The 18,724-nt window shown below is 35.4% G+C and overlaps 1 protein-coding gene across 2 annotated transcripts in view; it reads left to right on the top strand.

Annotated features, from left to right (window-relative positions):
• Cftr (cystic fibrosis transmembrane conductance regulator) overlaps positions 1–18,724 on the top strand; it is a 182,797-nt gene that overhangs the window by 88,504 nt on the left and 75,569 nt on the right. For both annotated transcript variants that reach the window (XR_002818877.1, XM_004644850.2), the window contains exons 12-15: positions 6,638–6,732; positions 10,053–10,139; positions 13,114–13,837; positions 16,570–16,698. Coding sequence is in view for 1 of the 2 variants with exons in the window: in XM_004644850.2 (XP_004644907.1) it covers positions 6,638–6,732; positions 10,053–10,139; positions 13,114–13,837; positions 16,570–16,698 (1,035 nt within the window). In the remaining variant the exon portion in view is untranslated. The remainder of the gene's footprint in view (positions 1–6,637; positions 6,733–10,052; positions 10,140–13,113; positions 13,838–16,569; positions 16,699–18,724) is intronic.

The raw sequence follows: 18,724 nt of genomic DNA, 5'->3' as shown, positions 1-18,724 counted from the left end.
ATTCTAGATCAATACATTGATTTCATGAAAAACTAAAGTTTTATGTATGATAGATGGTATATGCATAGTGAAAAGAGAAATTAAAAAATGTTTTAATATATGCAGCAGAAAAGTTGCTAAAATTTGTTACATACAAAAATGAGTTGATAAGAAAGACATTGTAATAAAAATTAATATTGACATTAGGAAGACACAAATTAAAATGGCATATCAACAAGTAATTAAGCTGTAATTATATATATATTATTAATTTTATTGAAAAACAGATAGCAATGAGACAGTTTTAAAACCGATTAATATGACAGTTTCAATAATTAATACATTGCATATTGTTATCTTCTTAGTGGTTATTCATGGTACAAGATGCAGACATGATATCCTGTCTAGATACTTTTAGTACAAATCTTTCTTCTCTTTGAATTAAGAGAAAGTAGCTTATATCTATCCTAAATATTTTGTATATACAGATACAAAATGGTCCTTCCTTTTTGTCCCCTTTTTTGTTTACTTTTGTTAGAGATAGGTATTTCATTGCCATTTAAATATTGTAGGTGCATGAATTCAGCAAAAATAATCCAATATAGTCCAGTAGTGCATAATAGTAGTGGGTTATCCTTAGGATTGGCAATGTCAGAAGTTGTTGACTTGAGCCTTTTACAGCTCAGCATATTAATATGGCTTTACTTTTTATACCTTGTTTTTATACTTTTCTGCTGGATTGCTAAGATCAAGGTAAAGCAAGACCTATATAACAAGAAATGTAACTTTTTTATCTGATAAGGTGAGTCAAGTCCCCTCAGGATTTATCCTGTTACCCTGTACCACAGTTTGCAGATCCTTTGTTGGTGTCAGCCATGTGGATGAGTCATGGCCATTGCTTGGCCAATTTGCTCTCTGTGAAATCCTGAGAGAATGTTTTCTCTCCATATGACTCTCCTTAGGCACACTACATCATTGATCACATTTCTCTGTGGCCCTATAATCTCCTTGATCAGAAAATTTGGGACACAACTGAGTTACATGATGTTACTGTACAGGTTCTCCTACGTCCTGAGTCTTCACTGACATTGAAAGGCTAGGGTCAAAATGTTGTCTGTCCTTGCAGCCCTTCTTTTTCTCTAATTTTTGGTCTACAAACTTAGGTCATTAACCCTCCAGAAGAGAAGATTATTGTTACTCTAAAACATATGCGGTTGGGTTTAACCTCACTATCTGTCTGAGTATCAAACATCTTAGCCATAACATGAAGCAGGTATTGCCCATCTAGTATTGATATGTTAAACTTTAAGTCTACAGAGTATGGAGAAAAAAATAGAAAACAAAATATATTTTAAAAATATGAATAAACAATTACATATTTTTACACAAAAATTTAGAAATTTAACCATATACAGCATTGTAGCAGGACAGTCCTGTGACATTTTTTTTCTTGTCTCTTTTTTTTTTCATTTATTACCCCCTTTTTTTTTAAACAAACATTTACTTCAGAGACACTATGGCCATAATTGGTATGTCATGACAAGCAGTACATATTTAGAAGATCAGAATGACAGGCATTGCAAGTGTGACCCTTCTATTACATATTGCTTTCTTCAGTGTAGTTGCTTAGTTCATAGGTATCAGCATATGTAGTTAGTCATGGTGAGAATCCTACCAATTAACTGCTAGTTTTGAAAACCTGCTCATGTTTCTTGGGATCAATGCCTTATCCATCTTGTGTGTATAAATGTATGGTTTTGCCCCTGTCTTTTTCCCAGCTTTTCTTCTTGCCCTCTTTTCATTGTCCAATCCTCAAGTTCTTGCTTTCCTTTTAATTATGTTATACCTTTCTATTTGTATTTCTTGTTTTGAGTTATCATATTAGGGAGATTATATGATATTTCCACATGTGGGTCTGATTTATTTCACTTATGAGTATATTTTCCACTTAAATTTAAATGCTTCAAGTTTATCATTCTTTATAGCTGAGTAATCCTCCATTGTATAACAATAGCCAGATCTTTTTCATCCATTCTTCAGGTTATGGGCATCTTGGTTGTTTCCAAGATTTGGCTATCACAAATTGTGCTGCTATAAACATAGGTACACATATATCACTATAATATGACATTTTCAGTTCCTCCGGGAAAATTCCCAGGAGGGTGATAGCTGGCTTGAATGGAATTTTCAGTCCTAATGTTTTAAGGAGTCTCCACACTGATTTCCATAATGGTTACACCAGTCTACATTCCCACCAGCAGTGGAGAAGGGTTCTTTTTCCCCACAGCCTGTTCAACTTTTGTTGTTGGTTGATTTCTTTATGATAGCTGTTCTTTCTGGGGTGAGATGGTATTTCAGTGTTGTTTTAATTTGCATTTCACGGATGGGTAGTGATGTGGAGCATTTTTTTCTTATATTTATTCACTTCCTTAATTTTGTCCTCTGAGAAGTATGTGTTTATCTTTGATGCCCATTTCTGGATTGGGTCTTTAAATTTAGGGTTCCTAATGTTTTTTAGTTCTTTATAAATTCTAGAGAGCAGACCTTTGTCTGAGTGATTATTAGTCAAGATTTTTTGAAATTTGTGGGTTGTCTTTTCACTCTGTTGCCAATTTCTTTTGACATGCAAAAGCTTCTCAATAAGAGGATGTCCCAGTTTTTAATTCTTTTACGTATTACCTGTGCGATTTTATTGTTGTTCATGAACTCTTTGGCTATTCCTATGTCCTCAAGAGTTCCTCCTACTTTCTCTCCCAGGAGATTTAGTGTTTCTGTTTTAATATTTAGATGTTTAATCCACTTTGACTTTACCTTAGTGCGTGGTGAAAGATCTGAGTCAAATTTTAGTTCTCAGCATGTAGAGAGCCAGTTTTTTCCAGCACCATTTGTGAAAGAGGCTATCTTTCTTCCAGTAAGCGTGTTTGGCCCCTATGTCAAAGATCAGGTGATGGAGTATGTTCATAGAGGCCTCTGCATCTTCTAATCTATTTCATTGTTCCTCAGGTCTATTTTATTGGCAGTACCATGCTGATTTTATCACAGTAGCTTTGTAGTATAATTTCAAGTCAGGAATTGTAATGCCTCCTGCCTTGTCTTTTTTGCCCAGGATTGCCTTTGTTATTCTAGGTGTTTTCTGGTTCCAAATAAATTTTAGAAATGATTTCTCTAGGCCTGTGAGGTATGTTGGTGGTAGTTTGATAGGGATTGCATTAAATCTGTACAGCAATATTAGGAGTGTTCCCATCTTCACAATATTCTTCCTATCCAAGAGCAGAGAATAACTTTCCATTTTCTGAAATCCTCTACAATCTCTTTTTTCAGAGTACTGTATTTTCCTTGAAAAGATCTTTGCCTTCTTTAGTTAAATGAATTCCAAGGTATTACATTTTCCTTGGTGCTATTGTAAAAGGTATTGTTTCACTAATTTCCCTCTCAGTGTTTTTATTATCTTTGTAGAAGAATGCTATTTACTTTTGAGTATTGACTTTGTATTCCACTATGCTACTGAATTTGTGTATCAATTCTAGTAGCTTCTTGGTGGAGTTTTTTGCGTCTTCCAAGTAAAATACCATGTCATCTGCAAATAATGATAATTTATCTTCTTCTTTACCTAGTCTTATTCCTTTTCTTTCTCTCTGTTGTCTAATGGCTCTAGCTAATGATTCCAGAACTATATTGAATAGGAGGGCTGATAGAGGACATCCTCGTCTTGTATGAGATCTGAGAGTAAAAGATTTCAGTTTTTCCTCATTTTGAATTATGTTAGTCATTGGGTTGTTATAGATGGCTTTTATCAAATTGAAGTAGAGGCCATCTATTCCAATTTTCTGTAGGACTTTGAACATGAGTAGTGATGGACTTGGTCAAAAGCCTTTCTGCATCAATTGAGATGAACATGTGGTTTTTAGATTTCACTGTATTGGTATAGTATATTATATTTATGGATTTGCATATATTGAACCATCCTTGCATCCCTGGGATGAATCCTACCTGGTCATGGTGTATAATCTTCTTGATGATTTGCTGTATTCTATTTGCTAGGATTTTATTGAGGATTTTTGCATCTATGTTCATGAAGGAAATTGGCCTGCAGTTCTTTTTTAGTTGCATCTTTCCCTGGTTTTGGTATCAGTGTAATACTTGCCTGCAGGCATGATTTTTGGAGGATTGCTTTCTTTCAATTTCATTGAAGAGTTTGAGGAGTATAGGGATTATATTGTCCATAAATTTCCTGTAGAATTCAGCTGCCAATCCATCAGGACCTGGGCTTTTCTTTGTCATAAGTTTTTTTTTTTTTAATTGCATTTTGTATTTCATTGGCTATTATTGGGTTAATGAGAGTTGTTATATCTTCTTGATTTAGTTTTGGTAATTTGTACCTTTCTAGGAATATGTCCATTTCATCTGTGTCTTCTATCTGTGAGCGTAAAGATTCTCAAAGTAGCTATTGATAATCTTCTGAATTTCAGCTGGGTCTGTGGTAGTTACACTCTTTTCATTCCTTATTGCTTGTAATTGAATTTTTTCTTTTCTCTTTTTGATGAGGTTAGCCTGGGGCTTATCAATTTTATTTAATCTTTCAAGGAACCAGGTTTTTGATTCATTAATTCTTTGAACTGTTTTTTTCATCTCAGTTGAATTCATTTCTGCTCTAATTTTTATGATTTCTTCCCATGTTTGGGCTCTGGGTTTGGTTTGCTCTTCCTTTTCTCAATGCTGGAGGTTCAACATTAGGGGGTTTATTTGTCCTCATTCTGTTTTCCTAATGTGTGAGTTCACAGTTATAAATTTCCCTCTGAGAAATTCTTTCATCACATCCCATAAGTTCTCATAAGTTGTAGTTGAATTTTCATTTAATTGCAGATATCATTGAATTTCTTGTTTAATTTCATCTGCATTTTTGTTTGTTTGTTTGTTTGTTTGTTGTGTTTTTGGCTGGCTCAGCCTGCCCTGAAGGCTGGGCTGCCACAGCATATAGTGCCAGGGATGGAACCACGGTCCATTGACCTGCCTATGATTGCCTAAGCAGTTGCTTTATACTGCTGAGCTGTCTTGCTGGCCCCATGTAATTATATATTGTTAACTGTGATCTGAAGAAAAAGTACTATTAAAATTTACTGTTGAAAATATAATTTTCACTTGTTTCATAAAGAAATCTGGTGGTATATTTCAATAAATGAAATTCTTTTGAACTTGCTATCTCAATCGTAAGAATATCTCTCACTGATATAAATTTACAGAATTGTAGTTATTACTGATATATTGGTAGGTTTTTAGTAAAGGAGAGTAATAAGTGCTAAAGAACATCAAACTGCATGTAGTAGAGCTATATATGAAGTACAGAAATCTTACAATTCTAGTTCAGTCTAGTCCAGACTGCAACAAACATTCACAGATCAATTCAATCACAGAATTGCCTGCAGGCATTTTGTATTAATTTACTTTCTTATTATGACATTTCTGCTGTTGACTCACTAAGGTTACTATGTTTTTATATATTAAAATATTAATGCATCCATCTAGGTATGTTTTATTCAGTAGTATATTAGTCAATTAATAGGAAGTATTTCTTTAATAAGCTGAAGATTTCAGTCTTTGGAGTGTGCAACTTAGCTACAGTCCTTGTTACTTGATGGAACCATAGTTGTGTTGTCCAGCTAATACTTTAAACAAAAGAATTATCATTAGTCCATGCAGAAAGATAGTAAACAGTTGGTTTCATGTTTCACCACAGAAAGTCCTTTTCTTATGCAGTGCTGATGGGACTCGATGACTTCCCTACGTTACATTTCTCCAGATCCTGAGTAGCAAAGTCCACTGAGTCTTGCTACCTGTGACCTGTGCTCACCTGAAGTCAACCAGATGTGGCATGTGGCCTTTTGAAGTCAGGAATGCTGATGGCAGCCTTTCTTGGGGGCCAGTGACTAATATGGTTTTAACCTAATAGGAGCTGCCAATTTTCTTAAACTAATCAATCATTAGTCAGTTTTACTTTGAAAGTCTTAATATCATGGGCTAAATAAAAGTAATGAGTAATGGAAGTAACCATTTTGATGATTCAAATATAATGTTGATGATTACTTCATATTGCAAAAGTGAAAAGAAAGGAGGAAAGTAAGAGTTTTTAGTGACAGGAAACAGAAGGAAGTGGAGACAAACAAAATAGCACAGAGGCATGGTGATTACAGAGAAAAGGTAGAGAACATTTCTGAACTAAAAAGATTTTTTTTTTAAATTTTAAAAAAGACATTACTTTTTTCCTAGCTGTTTGCATTCTTCAAGTCTCAGGCCAAACTCATCTCTTACAGAAGACTTCTAGCTTGTTCTATACATTACACAGATAATTTTAGTAACTATAAAACTAATTTGTTAAATAATTTATACTGTTATGTAATCTATATATTTTATAATTTTTCACATCTTCCAGTTTATATTTAATGATCATGAATAACATTTTAAAGATCAAAGGAAAATTTGCTTCTAAAATCTCAGCAGTGTTATTTTAACCAACTAAATTGGATTTGAAATCATTAAGATGCAAATTTGTACTCTGGTTATATTAGTAGTCTGTATAAGATTACATTTGAAAGAAGATATAATTTTCAATTTCAGATTTAGCATACAAAAAAATCTTCTCAATTTTCTGTTTTGATAATAGGACATCTCCAAGTTTGCAGAGAAAGACAATATAGTGCTTGGAGAAGGTGGAATCACCCTGAGTGGAGGTCAGCGTGCAAGAATTTCCTTAGCAAGGTGAATACCCGATTATTGATCTAGCAAACATTTGCTGTAATTTTCATGAATGTAAAACATTGTAGACATTTCTCTCCCTTTATAGTGTGTTTCTATAATTTAAAAATTGAGGTATATGGTTAGTGAGTTAAAAATGTCACCTTGCAGAACTATAGAGAATGATCCTACTTATCGATTTGTTAAAAATAAGGGCTTTTCAAAATGCATTTTCTGATTTTGGTCTGTGTATACTTGTTTGCCTTGTGACATGCTTCACTACAACCTGAAAGCCCTGGAATTCTGCAGAGAACAAGGAAAGAGAAGCTATAAATAGGGACTCATCTCTAGGTGTAGCCTGAAGAGAAGCGGCAGGAGGAAGGAGAAAAAGATAAACAAGAGACAAGAACTGGGTTCAGGCAAGGCCTGTTTGCCTGATGGGAAAAGGATTGAAAGGACAACAGTAGGGACATTTGTTCATGTTCCTGAAAAGTTAGTGTCACAAGACACAAGGTTGTCTAGCAACTAATAACTGAAATTGTCCAGGCAAGATAGTTTTATCAAGACTATGGTAGCTTGACTGCTTTAAGCATTGTGGCCTTGACCTGCCCTCACATATATGATCAATTTCCAGTTGCAGCTGCTCCCAACATACAAATTAGTATTGCCCCTGTCATGCAGCCCTGTCCCCAACCTGCATGGTGTGACCTCCACTGTGGTGTAAGCTTCTTTTTATGCTCCTTAGTTTTCATAAGCATACATTTTCAAAAACTTACCACAATTTATAACTTTCATAACAAAATAGTAAGGTTAAGTGTAACTTGTATTAACATCTGTAATCTTCAAAATAAATTAATATGGTAAAGAAATGTGACATTGTACAGGTGGAATTTCCCTTGGTAAAGACATCCTCGGCACAAGCATTTAGAAGCTGTCAAAGAGAGTTGCATATGGTTAATTTATGTTATGAAGAAAACATTATAACTTTGAGAAAAAAGTTACTGGTGCTGTGGGATGTCAAATATTCCTCAAGTTTTATATGAGCAAAATTCTTCTTGATGTGTTTTAGAGTTATTAGAAAGAAATCACTTTCATTGGCTTGGTGTGTTGGCATCTTTGCCTTATTCTTTTCTGCTTCTAAAAGCTGAGACAAAAATCTAACTCTGCACACTTGCAGTTGCCTAATACCACTCTGTGTGTGTGGGAAAGAGATGGAGAGACAAACAGACCAAACACACACACAGAGAGAGAGAGAGAGAGAGAGAGAGAGAGAGAGAGAGAGAGAGAGAGAGAGAGACAGACAGACAGACAGACAGACAGACAGCACTCAATCCTTCTCCAGCCCTGCAGAGAAAGAATTATTCTTCCTACTTTTAGAAGAAACATGAGATAACTATGGGTATTAGATTTGCCAAAAGCCATGTAGAAATTATAGAGTTACAATCCAAAACAAATGCTCTTAGTTCTTTATATTAAACTATCCCTTCATCTTGGGAATTGCAGTGTGAGATAATGCATCAATAGCTATAGATAATTTCCACTTGAAATAATGGCTTCTAAATAATTGGAATTTGATTGATTTGCATGTGTACCAAAGATGTAAGTCCTCTGCTCCAGATTTAGGTAAGGTGTATGGATTCTGGTCATTCAACAAAGAGTTAGCATTTACCAGTGTAAGACTTGGTCTTATTTTAAGGTGTTTGAGATACTACTAAAAATCATATTTTTATTTCGGTTAGAATGTGTAATGTGCTGTCCAATTTGGGCTAATGAATGTATTATTTCTAATCTCTGAAAAACTGTGGCTATAGGTATGAAAGAAAGTATCTTAATCTGTTATCTATTGCTAATAACATTATAGATGTGAGTTATAAAGAAAAACAGTTTATTTTGGCCCTCATTTCTGGTCAAGGTCTCCTATTGGGTGACAGCCTGTTACCAGCAGCGTGCTGAGGACGTGCAGGGCATCCATGACAGCAAGACACAGGAGGCGCAGAGAGTGAATGCTGTGTCTCTGTGCGTGTATATGCGTGCATGCGTGTGTGTTCTCTCCGCTGTTGCTTTACAGTCGAGTTCTCAGTCGTGGAAGCTCAACCTGGTTGACTTTATCTAATTCTAGTCATTTCCCAGAGGGTCATGCTATAAACATCACAGTTGAATTAACTCTAGTTTCAGAGAGGACAAACATATTGAAACCTTGTTAGAAGTAAGCACCAAGTTTGGGAAAAGAAAACCTTTAGTTCTTTCACATATTGTCTTTAAATATAGTGTGTACTATAAACAGTCTTTAGATCTTACTTTGAAGTTTTGCTATTTCTGGCTAGCTTAATTACTTCTCTTAATTATATATTCATTGAATTCATCTTCTTTTTTAAAATAAAATTTCCCAGAATTATGTAATTACAAAATCCTGTGTAGTTGATATAGAGATGGTATAATTAACAATTATGTCTGGAAAATTTAAATGTCATGATGAAATTACTTCATTTCCATTAATATGAAAACTATTTTATTACTCTTATAAATCAACTTCAGTGGAAATATTATAATACTACTTTATAAGATTTAAGTTTTTAATTTCACAGTAAGATAATATGGATATAATTGTAAATTTTTCATCGTTTACTTATTTGAAACTTTTATGAAAATGGTAGATTTTGAGATTATAAGCAAAAAAGCACAATATCCAGTACCCAGCCATGACAACACAGCTAGCAATTTGTGGGTAGCAGTGAAAGCTTTGAAAAACTTTTAAAAATGATTTTACGTAGTGCTGTAATTTGCTGTCTCTGTCATTTCAAAGATGGAAGTAGTGTGCTTTCTTATTTGTATTCCCAGGAAAGTGAAAGACCATTGAGGGTAGATACTGTGTGACTGTGTTACCAATATGAGGAATGGTGCTAGGCTCTAACTAGATGCTCTATTAATTAATTAATTTATTTATTTCTTATGTATTTAGGGCAGGGTCTACAGGGTCTCACTATATAGATTGGACTTGTAGTGATCCTCCTGTTTTCAGCCTCCCAAGCACTGGGATTACAGGCATGTGCCACCGCGCCCAGTCTCAATTGTCATCTCAGCATGCCATGGGGGCCAGGCTAGCGCGGCAAGCCTGGAATCAAACCCCTGCCACTGTGTCTGCCTAAGCAGGTGCTTTAATCTGCTGAGCTATTTGGCTGGCCCATCTGAGATATTTCTATCTATGCTATGAACAGTGTTATTTCAATGAATGGATGTAGTGAATACAATGTAGAGAACTGTTTTTTTTTAAATAAATCATTTATATTTACTAAATAACATGATAAATATTGAGGAAATCTAATTTAATGTCCATTTCTTTTTAGAGCAGTATACAAAGATGCTGATTTGTACCTGCTAGATTCTCCTTTTGGATACCTAGATGTTTTAACAGAAAAACAAATATTTGAAAGGTATGTCCTTTGCATAACTTATTTGTAATGCTTATAGTAAAGATGAGAAAAAGGAGTACACTGTCACAAGCTACAGACAGTGTTTTGAGACATGCTGTCACTCACTGGGGACCAGTGCAACACACTTGCCAAGCTGCTGCCCTTCACTGGCAGGACTGAAAGCTGCTTCTGCTTAAACCCTTTTAGAGCATTGCCTGCTAAATTGATTTCTCCTATTGCTATACTGTTCCAACAGTTGCTATTATATATATAGTTTCTGCAGTATTACTACTTTGTGATGTATCTTCTATTATTTAATTGGTTATTATATTTAAATTGTTAAATACATTTTTTGTATTTTAGTATTTTATGTCTCCTTGCTAGAAAGTAAACTGCTCAAGGACCTACCCGTGGTAAATGGTGGGATGCCATTTACCTCAGTACTGCCTGGAAGTCTCCTCCTCACTCACCCAAAGCTCTGAATTTCTGTGTCCATGGAGCTCTTGTTAGGGTGCAGTATATGAAGTTCCTGAGAACAAGAGTTAGTGAGATGACTTAATTTCAAGGTTTCAAAATTATTTCATAGATGATAATTTATTAGTGGCATCGTCACTATATACATGTCTAGAAATATTTTGAACAGTAAGCATGTAAATATGTGTAATGTATAAAATGGTGGTATAATTTCTAGAATTACTCATTCTAGAATTTGAATTTATTTATTGCCTACTTCAAGCTTTTATTTTAGCAGATTTTTGAGATCTGAAATATTCTGGAATATTGCTGACTGATTTGTAATTTCCTGAAATATTTTCAGTCCTGTTCTTTAACAACATAAAAGCATGAAGCCAAGGAGAGCTGCTTGGCTAGGCTCCATTTTTATTTTTTGAAATAGAATTTTTTTTTCTGTATTTTAGGGAAGGGTCTACATGGTGTTTAGGGTCTCACTACTAGATCAGATTCATAGTGATCTGCCTGTTCACAGTCTCCCAAGAGCTGGGAGTACAGGTGCATGCCACCACGCCCAGTCTCAATTGCTGTCTCACTGTGCACAGGGGACAGGGCCAGCACGACAGGCCTGGGGATCAGCCCCCCCCACATCCCACCCCTTAGCCTGTTTAATCCACTGAGGTATTTGGCCGGCCCCTTGAAGTGAAATTCTGCGGCACTGTTTCATTCGACATTTTCAGTTGACTTTACTCTCACTCAAGTGACACTAGATACTGGAATGCTTTCTCACTTAAAAATTCCGGGGTGACTTTCTCCCAGCCTCTTAGAATGAGCTGCCAAGTACTATCAACAGCATCTCCATTCAGATTATCCCCAGTTCTCATTTTACTCATTGACTTCCTCACCAATCTGTATTGATGTGCTTGCTATTATAAGATATTTTATGAGTTAAGCCTCTTACTTTTATTCTTAATCTAATGAGGAAGGCATTCAGCTTTCCCCAAAGCTTATTTTATCTCTTCCAATATGCCCTTTTATTAAGATCTCACATTAAAACTGCAGTTATCTTTGAGATCCCTTTGTTTGTCCTGCAGTGGTATCACAGAGCCTGCTTTCCTTATACTTTGGAAAATGCCAAATAATTTCCAGCATTTTAAGCATAGAGTAACTCAAATTAGGGCAATTTTTAAAGTCATTTAAAAACAACAACAACAACAAAAAAAAAACACCAAGAGCATAAATTCACTTTTATTTATTTACTTTACAGTCATTTAAACCTTAAGCAGTACAGCATCATAGATTCTGTGTCCAGTGGCATTATCAAAGAAAGTTGCTTTAAAGTTATGAACCATCCCAACATTTCCAAAGGCGTGTTGCATTTCCCCATGTTATTCTGGTTTCAGTTTGCCTCCCAGAGTCACTATGCCGTGTTTTGCTTTATACACCATAATATACAATTTTATTCTGTACATAATCATTCTGATTTTAAGAAGAACGAAGTGGGACCTTTGGAGACCCCACTTAGAGCCAGCAGAAAGGGTCTGCATCAGTCTTCTGGACGCATTTGCCTTTTAGGCATCCCCTTCCTGTCAGGCCTCTTCAAATGCCAGGATGTCAGAAAGGGCAGCTTTACTCCAATTTAATATCCAAAATACTCTTTTCATGATCTTGGTACTATGGCATGTGGCTTCTCGCCACCAGAAAGCTTGCTGCATTTATGTTGTTGTTTATAGTGTTACATTTGTGTGGACATGTATGATGTCTTTTTTATATGGTATATGATATTTTAAGGGGTGATAGATTTAGTCAGGATTTACTTTTAGACTAGAGGAAAACTTTACTAGAAAAAAATCAAATTTTATTGTCAAATTCTCAGTTATGTTTTTAAAAATAGTTTAGTATTAATATGGGTCAACCAAAAATGTAGGAGGAAATTAACTAACAGAAAATTTAATGAACAAAAAAGCTTTTAACACTTTAGAAGATATATGAAAATTTAGACTCGATAGTAATTTGTTTAAAATTAGACACCCACTGAATATCATAATTTTTTAAAAATTTGATGTATTTGGTACAGGGTCTCAGTATGCAGGTCAGACTCATAGTAATCCTCCTGTTTCAGCCTACCCAGCACTGGGATTACAGGCATGCCATTATGCCCGGTTTCAGTGGCCAGCTCAGCATGCCTGGGGCAGGTCTGGTGGGGCATGTGGTGCCAGGGATTGAACCCAGGTCCCTGCACTTGCCAGGCAGGTGCTCAGGCTGCTGAGCTATCCCCCCAGCCCCTGCATATCATAAATTTAATTTTGTTGTACATCTCTTAGCAATCAAGTTTATAGTTATTTCATGCTATAATAATTCAAGTAGTACCAAATGGATTACTAGAAAGTATTTACTTTTAGAATCATGTTAAGTATAATGATAGAATGGTATTACAGAGATTTTATACAATAAAACATTAGTTAAGTGCTAAAGTAAAAATATACATATTATTATAATGAGATATTTGTGAAATTGTTATTTATATTTCTTTTATATTTTTAAGCTGTGTCTGCAAATTGATGGCTAACAAAACTAGGATTTTGGTCACTTCTAAAATGGAACATTTAAAGAAAGCTGACAAAATATTGATTTTACATGAAGGAAGCAGCTATTTTTATGGGACATTTTCTGAACTACAAAACCTACGGCCAGAGTTTAGTTCAAAGCTCATGGGATATGATTCTTTTGACCAGTTTAGTGCAGAAAGAAGGAATTCAATTTTAACTGAGACTTTACGCCGTTTCTCCTTAGAAGGAGATGCTTCTATCTCCTGGAATGAAACAAAAAAACAATCTTTTAAACAGACTGGAGAGTTTGGGGATAAAAGGAAGAGCTCAATTCTCAATTCAATCAACTCTATAAGAAAATTTTCAATTGTGCAAAAGACTCCATTGCAAATGAATGGCATTGAAGAGGATACTGATGGTCCTTTGGAGAGAAGGCTGTCCCTAGTTCCAGACTCCGAGCAGGGAGATGCAGTTCTGCTTCGCAGCAGTGTGATGCACACTGGCCCCACGCTCCAGGGCAGTAGGAGACAGTCTGTGCTGAACCTGATGACACACTCAACTAGCCAAGGACAGAGCATCTGCCGGAGGACAACAGCACCCTCGAGAAAAATGTCATTGGCCCCACAGACCAACTTCACAGAGATGGATATATATTCAAGACGGTTATCTCAAGAGAGTGGCTTGGAAATCAGTGAGGAAATTAACGAAGAAGATCTGAAGGTATGTATAAATTATTAGCACCCTCCCAATGTAATTAAGTCCAATGTAGTGTATTTTAAGACTTTGGAAAGGACATACACCATAGGTTATGTGAGCAACTTCCAAATATAAAGTAACCAGCTCTCCCCAGTTACAGTGGTTCTACATCTTATCATAAGATGTGTTACATGCCAATGCAAAGTTTATTGCTAAGTCCTTTACCATGCCAGCGATATTCGTTATTATAAATTAAAAGAAATCTGCTTGTTACTACTTGAATCCTCTGTGGGATGAATTCAATATAGCATTAGCTCCTGTTAGGTAAAGATCAAGAACTACTTCACCGTGATGGAACTCATATAGGGAGTAAAAACATCTGGTCTCTTGACAGGACTAATACATTCTGATTTAAACATTAGTCTTGCCTGAATTTGCCTAGTATGGGCTTTATTTATTTATTTTAAAGAATACAGTGATAGGAAAAAAACAGCATTAGAAAGGATACAAAATTTCATCAAACTACATGGTTGCTATCTTCAAGTTAGTTGTTCAGCTTATGTGCAAGATTGGTTTAAAGGAAAAACAAAACAATAGCAAAAAGTTGTAAGAAATTGAAAATAATTATAAAAAAGAAAAAAATTTAAGCATTAACTGTTTCTTTCAAAATACCAGCAGAAATCAGAAGTACAGTTATCCAAATTATTTTGCATATACCCAATGGAATATTATTCAACTATAAAAAAGACAAAATTTGAGGCTTTTGTAGATAAATGGATGTGAGAAACTATATTGGAACGGAAGTAAATCAGACCCACATGTGCAAAGATCATGCTATCTTGCTAGTGTGAGAACCTGAAAGTAATGAAAATCTGAGAGATACAACAGATACTGTGAAAGGGAAAGGGTTTGTTTAATGAGAAAGAAAAATTGGGATGAGAAAAGGACAAATAGTGTGGGCTTTTTAATCTTTCTTTCTTTCTTTCTTTCTTTCTTTCTTTCTTTCTTTCTTTTTTTTTTTTTTTGTGGAACTGGAGATTGAACTCAGACCCTTGCACTTGAAATATTCTCTTCTAAGTGGAAGATCATATGAGGTTGTTTAGTTTTGTTTTGGTTTTTTTGCACCGGAGATTGAACTCAGGACCATGTGCTTGCCACGCGGGCGCTTATGCCGCCGAGCTATCTCCCTGGCCCCTTAATCTTTCAAATTTGTATCAGGCATTGGATTTCTGAAACAGTTTCTGTTAAAGGATGAAAATCTTTACACAGAAAGTTTGTTTTAGGGCTGAGGGTTTTGCTCAGCTGCACAGCACCTGCCCAGTCCTCAGGCAGTGCAAGGTCCTGAGTTCTATTGCCGCTTCCAAAAAGTCTGTTTTATTATTGAATCAATTGATTTATTTGAATTTTCAAGGCAGAGTGTTGCTGTCTAGTTTGGGCTCACTGTGTAGTCCAGGCTGGCCTTGACCTCAGGGCCATCTTCCGCCCTGCCTGGTGCTGGGATCACAGGTGTCAGCCACCGTGCTCAATTGTTTTATTATTTAAAGAACAAGATGTTTCAATTATTAAGAACACAAATCCATATAAATAAAGAGGGTTAGGTGTTGTGTTTTTACAAGAAAACTTACATACCTTGGGTAAAATAAACTACAAGCACAATTGTAATGAATTGACCGGTTCAATAGTTCAGATCACTTAAAAGCAGTGTGGTTTTGACAAGTCATTTAATATATCCAGTTCAGAATATTCTCCCTTGTGAAAAAGAGGAGTAATACCTAAAACACATATTTTCAATGTTTACATTATTTTAAAGAAGGTTCCTATATGATAATCCATCTATAATATTAAATATTCATCTAAGTGAATTACTCAAATCTAAGAAACTTTATAGCAGATAGTCATATAGCCTACAAATTTTCTTGAAAAGAATGATTTCTTTGACTAATTAGTATTTATTGGTTGCTTGTAGTGCCATTGAGCACACCTTAGTCCCCAGCCTTGTGCGAGGGACCATGGATATATCTTCACCCTCCTTAACAGATAAGGAAACTAACTGAAATCAGAGCTCACATATTTGCTTTAAAGCAGCCACTGAGGTATCAAAGGTGGAACTTGGATTCAAGTTTAGGCCTATTTGACAAATAAATACAAAAACATCTCACTTCTAATCAAAGTACTGTAGCCCTGTTTCCTAGGACCTGTCCTCATGGTTCTGTCACTTCTGGGAGTGTTGCAGAGCTCATAAGATTGTTTCTTTCACATTAGACCATCAGGAATCTTTCTTTCAAATTTTTGAAATGCATTTGCCGGAGGACAAATACAGATTCCTAATGGAATATACCTAAGATTAGAATTATGTAATCTAAGTGATGCTGAGGAAGAATTAACCTTGTGCTACTGTGGAATGTACAAACCAAAATTGGCTGTCAGGCTAGTAAAACGCGAAGCTGTACTTGTCCAATGACCCTTGGAGAAACAGGACAAATCAAGGAGAATTCTGAGAAACTTCCTTTTGATAATGTTCATTTTAACAGGCGTGGCACTTTCAAGCACTTAAATACTAAAATTGTCATATAATAAAAAGTTATAAAACCCATGATATAATTTTAGAATTTTGAAGAATTAGTTTTTCTCATTTTTGGAAAAGCAATGTAGCTCCAGTGGATATGAAATTCCTTTATTTATACATATTAAAAATAAAACCATAATGGTGGCATGAAATAGTATTGTCTTGTTGTAATAACTGACTTTTTCTTCAGGAGTGCTTTTTTGATGACGTAGAGAGTGTACCAACAGTGACCACATGGAACACATACCTTCGCTACATCACTATCCATAAGAGCTTGTTTTTTGTGCTGATTTGGTGCTTAATTGTTTTTCTGGCTGAGGTAAGAATGTTCTGTTACAAGATAGTACTAGGATTTCAGGTTAAATTAAAAACAGTTTGGAAAGGTTTACTTGTATATATATATGTGCAATTTGATGGTGCATAGGGGTATAGTTTCACATATAGTTCTTATCTTCTATAAATCAATAGTTAATATGTTATTATTTTATGTATAGCATGTATAATATTCTTAAATGTCTACTATATGAAATTTTAAAAATAAATTTTATTGCACATATGTAAAGTATTTAACATGATGAAATTCATACAGTTACTTCAGTAAAGCACATGAACCTGTTCATCATTGCCAGTAACCACTCTTGGCAGCGAGAGCAGCTATGATCCATTCATTTAGCTTGAATCCCAATTTTACTAACTATAATCTTTATGTCATATGTTCATTATATCTCAGGCATGAAAAAATTTTAAACATTTCCTAAGTTCAAAGTATAAAACTTTTCAGTTACTATTTGAAATAATTCTGTACTACATTCTAAGTTCACTTAATGGTAGATATCATACCATTAAATATGTAAGTAATGACTCAAAAATGAGATAAATATGTTAGTGATTTAAAATAATTTTAACACTTCCAGAGATACAAATCACCCACTTGCCTAAAGAAATGTGTGTGTCTCACCGCCATCACTGTGGTTCCTTTGCTACACCTTTGCTGTCCTTCATTTTACTAAGTTTAAAAAAAAATGGGAGAAGCAGGTAGCACAGCAGGCCACGGAGAGGTCTGGAAGGCTGGCAGCAGGCCGGGCTCCCTCTAGCTGAGCACCCCGTTGTGTTCCAGAAGAAGCCTGGCAGGGAGCGCCGTGGGGTGGGGTGTGAAGGCAGAGCATTTGCCCACCAGTTGTCTGAAAGGGCAGCTATACCCAACACCAGCAAAAGGCTTGCCATGGGGGAATGTGGAATCCCTTTACGTAGCTGATGAAACAAATACAAATAAGCACTATGTAGGCACAATAAGACATGGCAATGGATTGGATTCTGCCTGTGGAAAAATTAATCCGGATACTTATTCCAAAGGACGTCCCTTGGTATATCCTAAAGTGAAACCTAATTCTAACCTGAGGGTCCATTCTTGCCTTTAGGGGAGAAACTGCTGCAGTGAAAATTGCCTCTCCTGAGGCAGTAGAAGGCTAGGCCTACAAATACATGTATTTCCTATTGTTAGATTGATTTTAGCCTCAGTTCAGAAGGTAGTCTCATTTTCCATGGTCTTGTAAAATAGTGTTAAATATATAAAGTCATATGCCAAAAAAAGTTGTACATGCTTTTCCATGGTTTCCCATTTAATTCTGAATTTTGGTAATATCTGTTTCTTTTCCCTGTTGTTTTAAATTAACAAAACAAAGAGAGACTTGTTTTGCAATTGAGTACAGAATAGTGCCTAGCCTGAGTTTGGTCTTCTAAATGCATACTGCTTCTAATGTCTTACCAATTATTGTTATACTCTCTTTAAAGTAATTTTTTTAAAAAGGTAATAAAAGAAAACAAGAGAAAAGAAAAAAAAAGTCATAGGATTGTCCTGCTATAATGTTGTATATGGTTTGGTTTCTAAATTTCTGTGTAAAAATGTGTTTTTTTCATGTTCTATAGGGATTTAAATTTTAGAATATCCATGGTTGTTGGAACATAGTAGTTCAGTGTTATGTCTAAGGCATTTGATATTCAGACAGGTAGTGATGTTAAGCTCAACTGCCTCTGTTATAGGGTAATAATATCAATAAGCTTCTCCTCTGGATGTTTAACAACTAAAGTTTGCAGAGCAAAATTTAGAGAAATAGAGGGGCTACAAGGATAGGCAATATTTTGGCCCTAGCACTTCGTGAGAACTCAGGGCATAAGAGAACCTCTGCTGTGGCATCCTCTCAGTGGTGTCCCAGATTTCCTGATCAAGGAGATTATGGGGCCACAGAGGAAAGTTATTGATGATGTAGAGTGTGCCTAAGGAGAGTCGCTTGGAGAGAAAAAATTCTCTCAGGCTTTCACAGAGGGCAAATTGGTCAAGCAATGGC

This window comes from Octodon degus, unplaced genomic scaffold (genome assembly GCF_000260255.1).
Source record: "Octodon degus isolate 3935 unplaced genomic scaffold, OctDeg1.0 scaffold00213, whole genome shotgun sequence".
Lineage (NCBI taxonomy): Eukaryota > Metazoa > Chordata > Mammalia > Rodentia > Octodontidae > Octodon > Octodon degus.
Note: the sequence above shows the minus strand (reverse complement) of the source record. Positions and strands in the feature narration are given on the sequence as shown.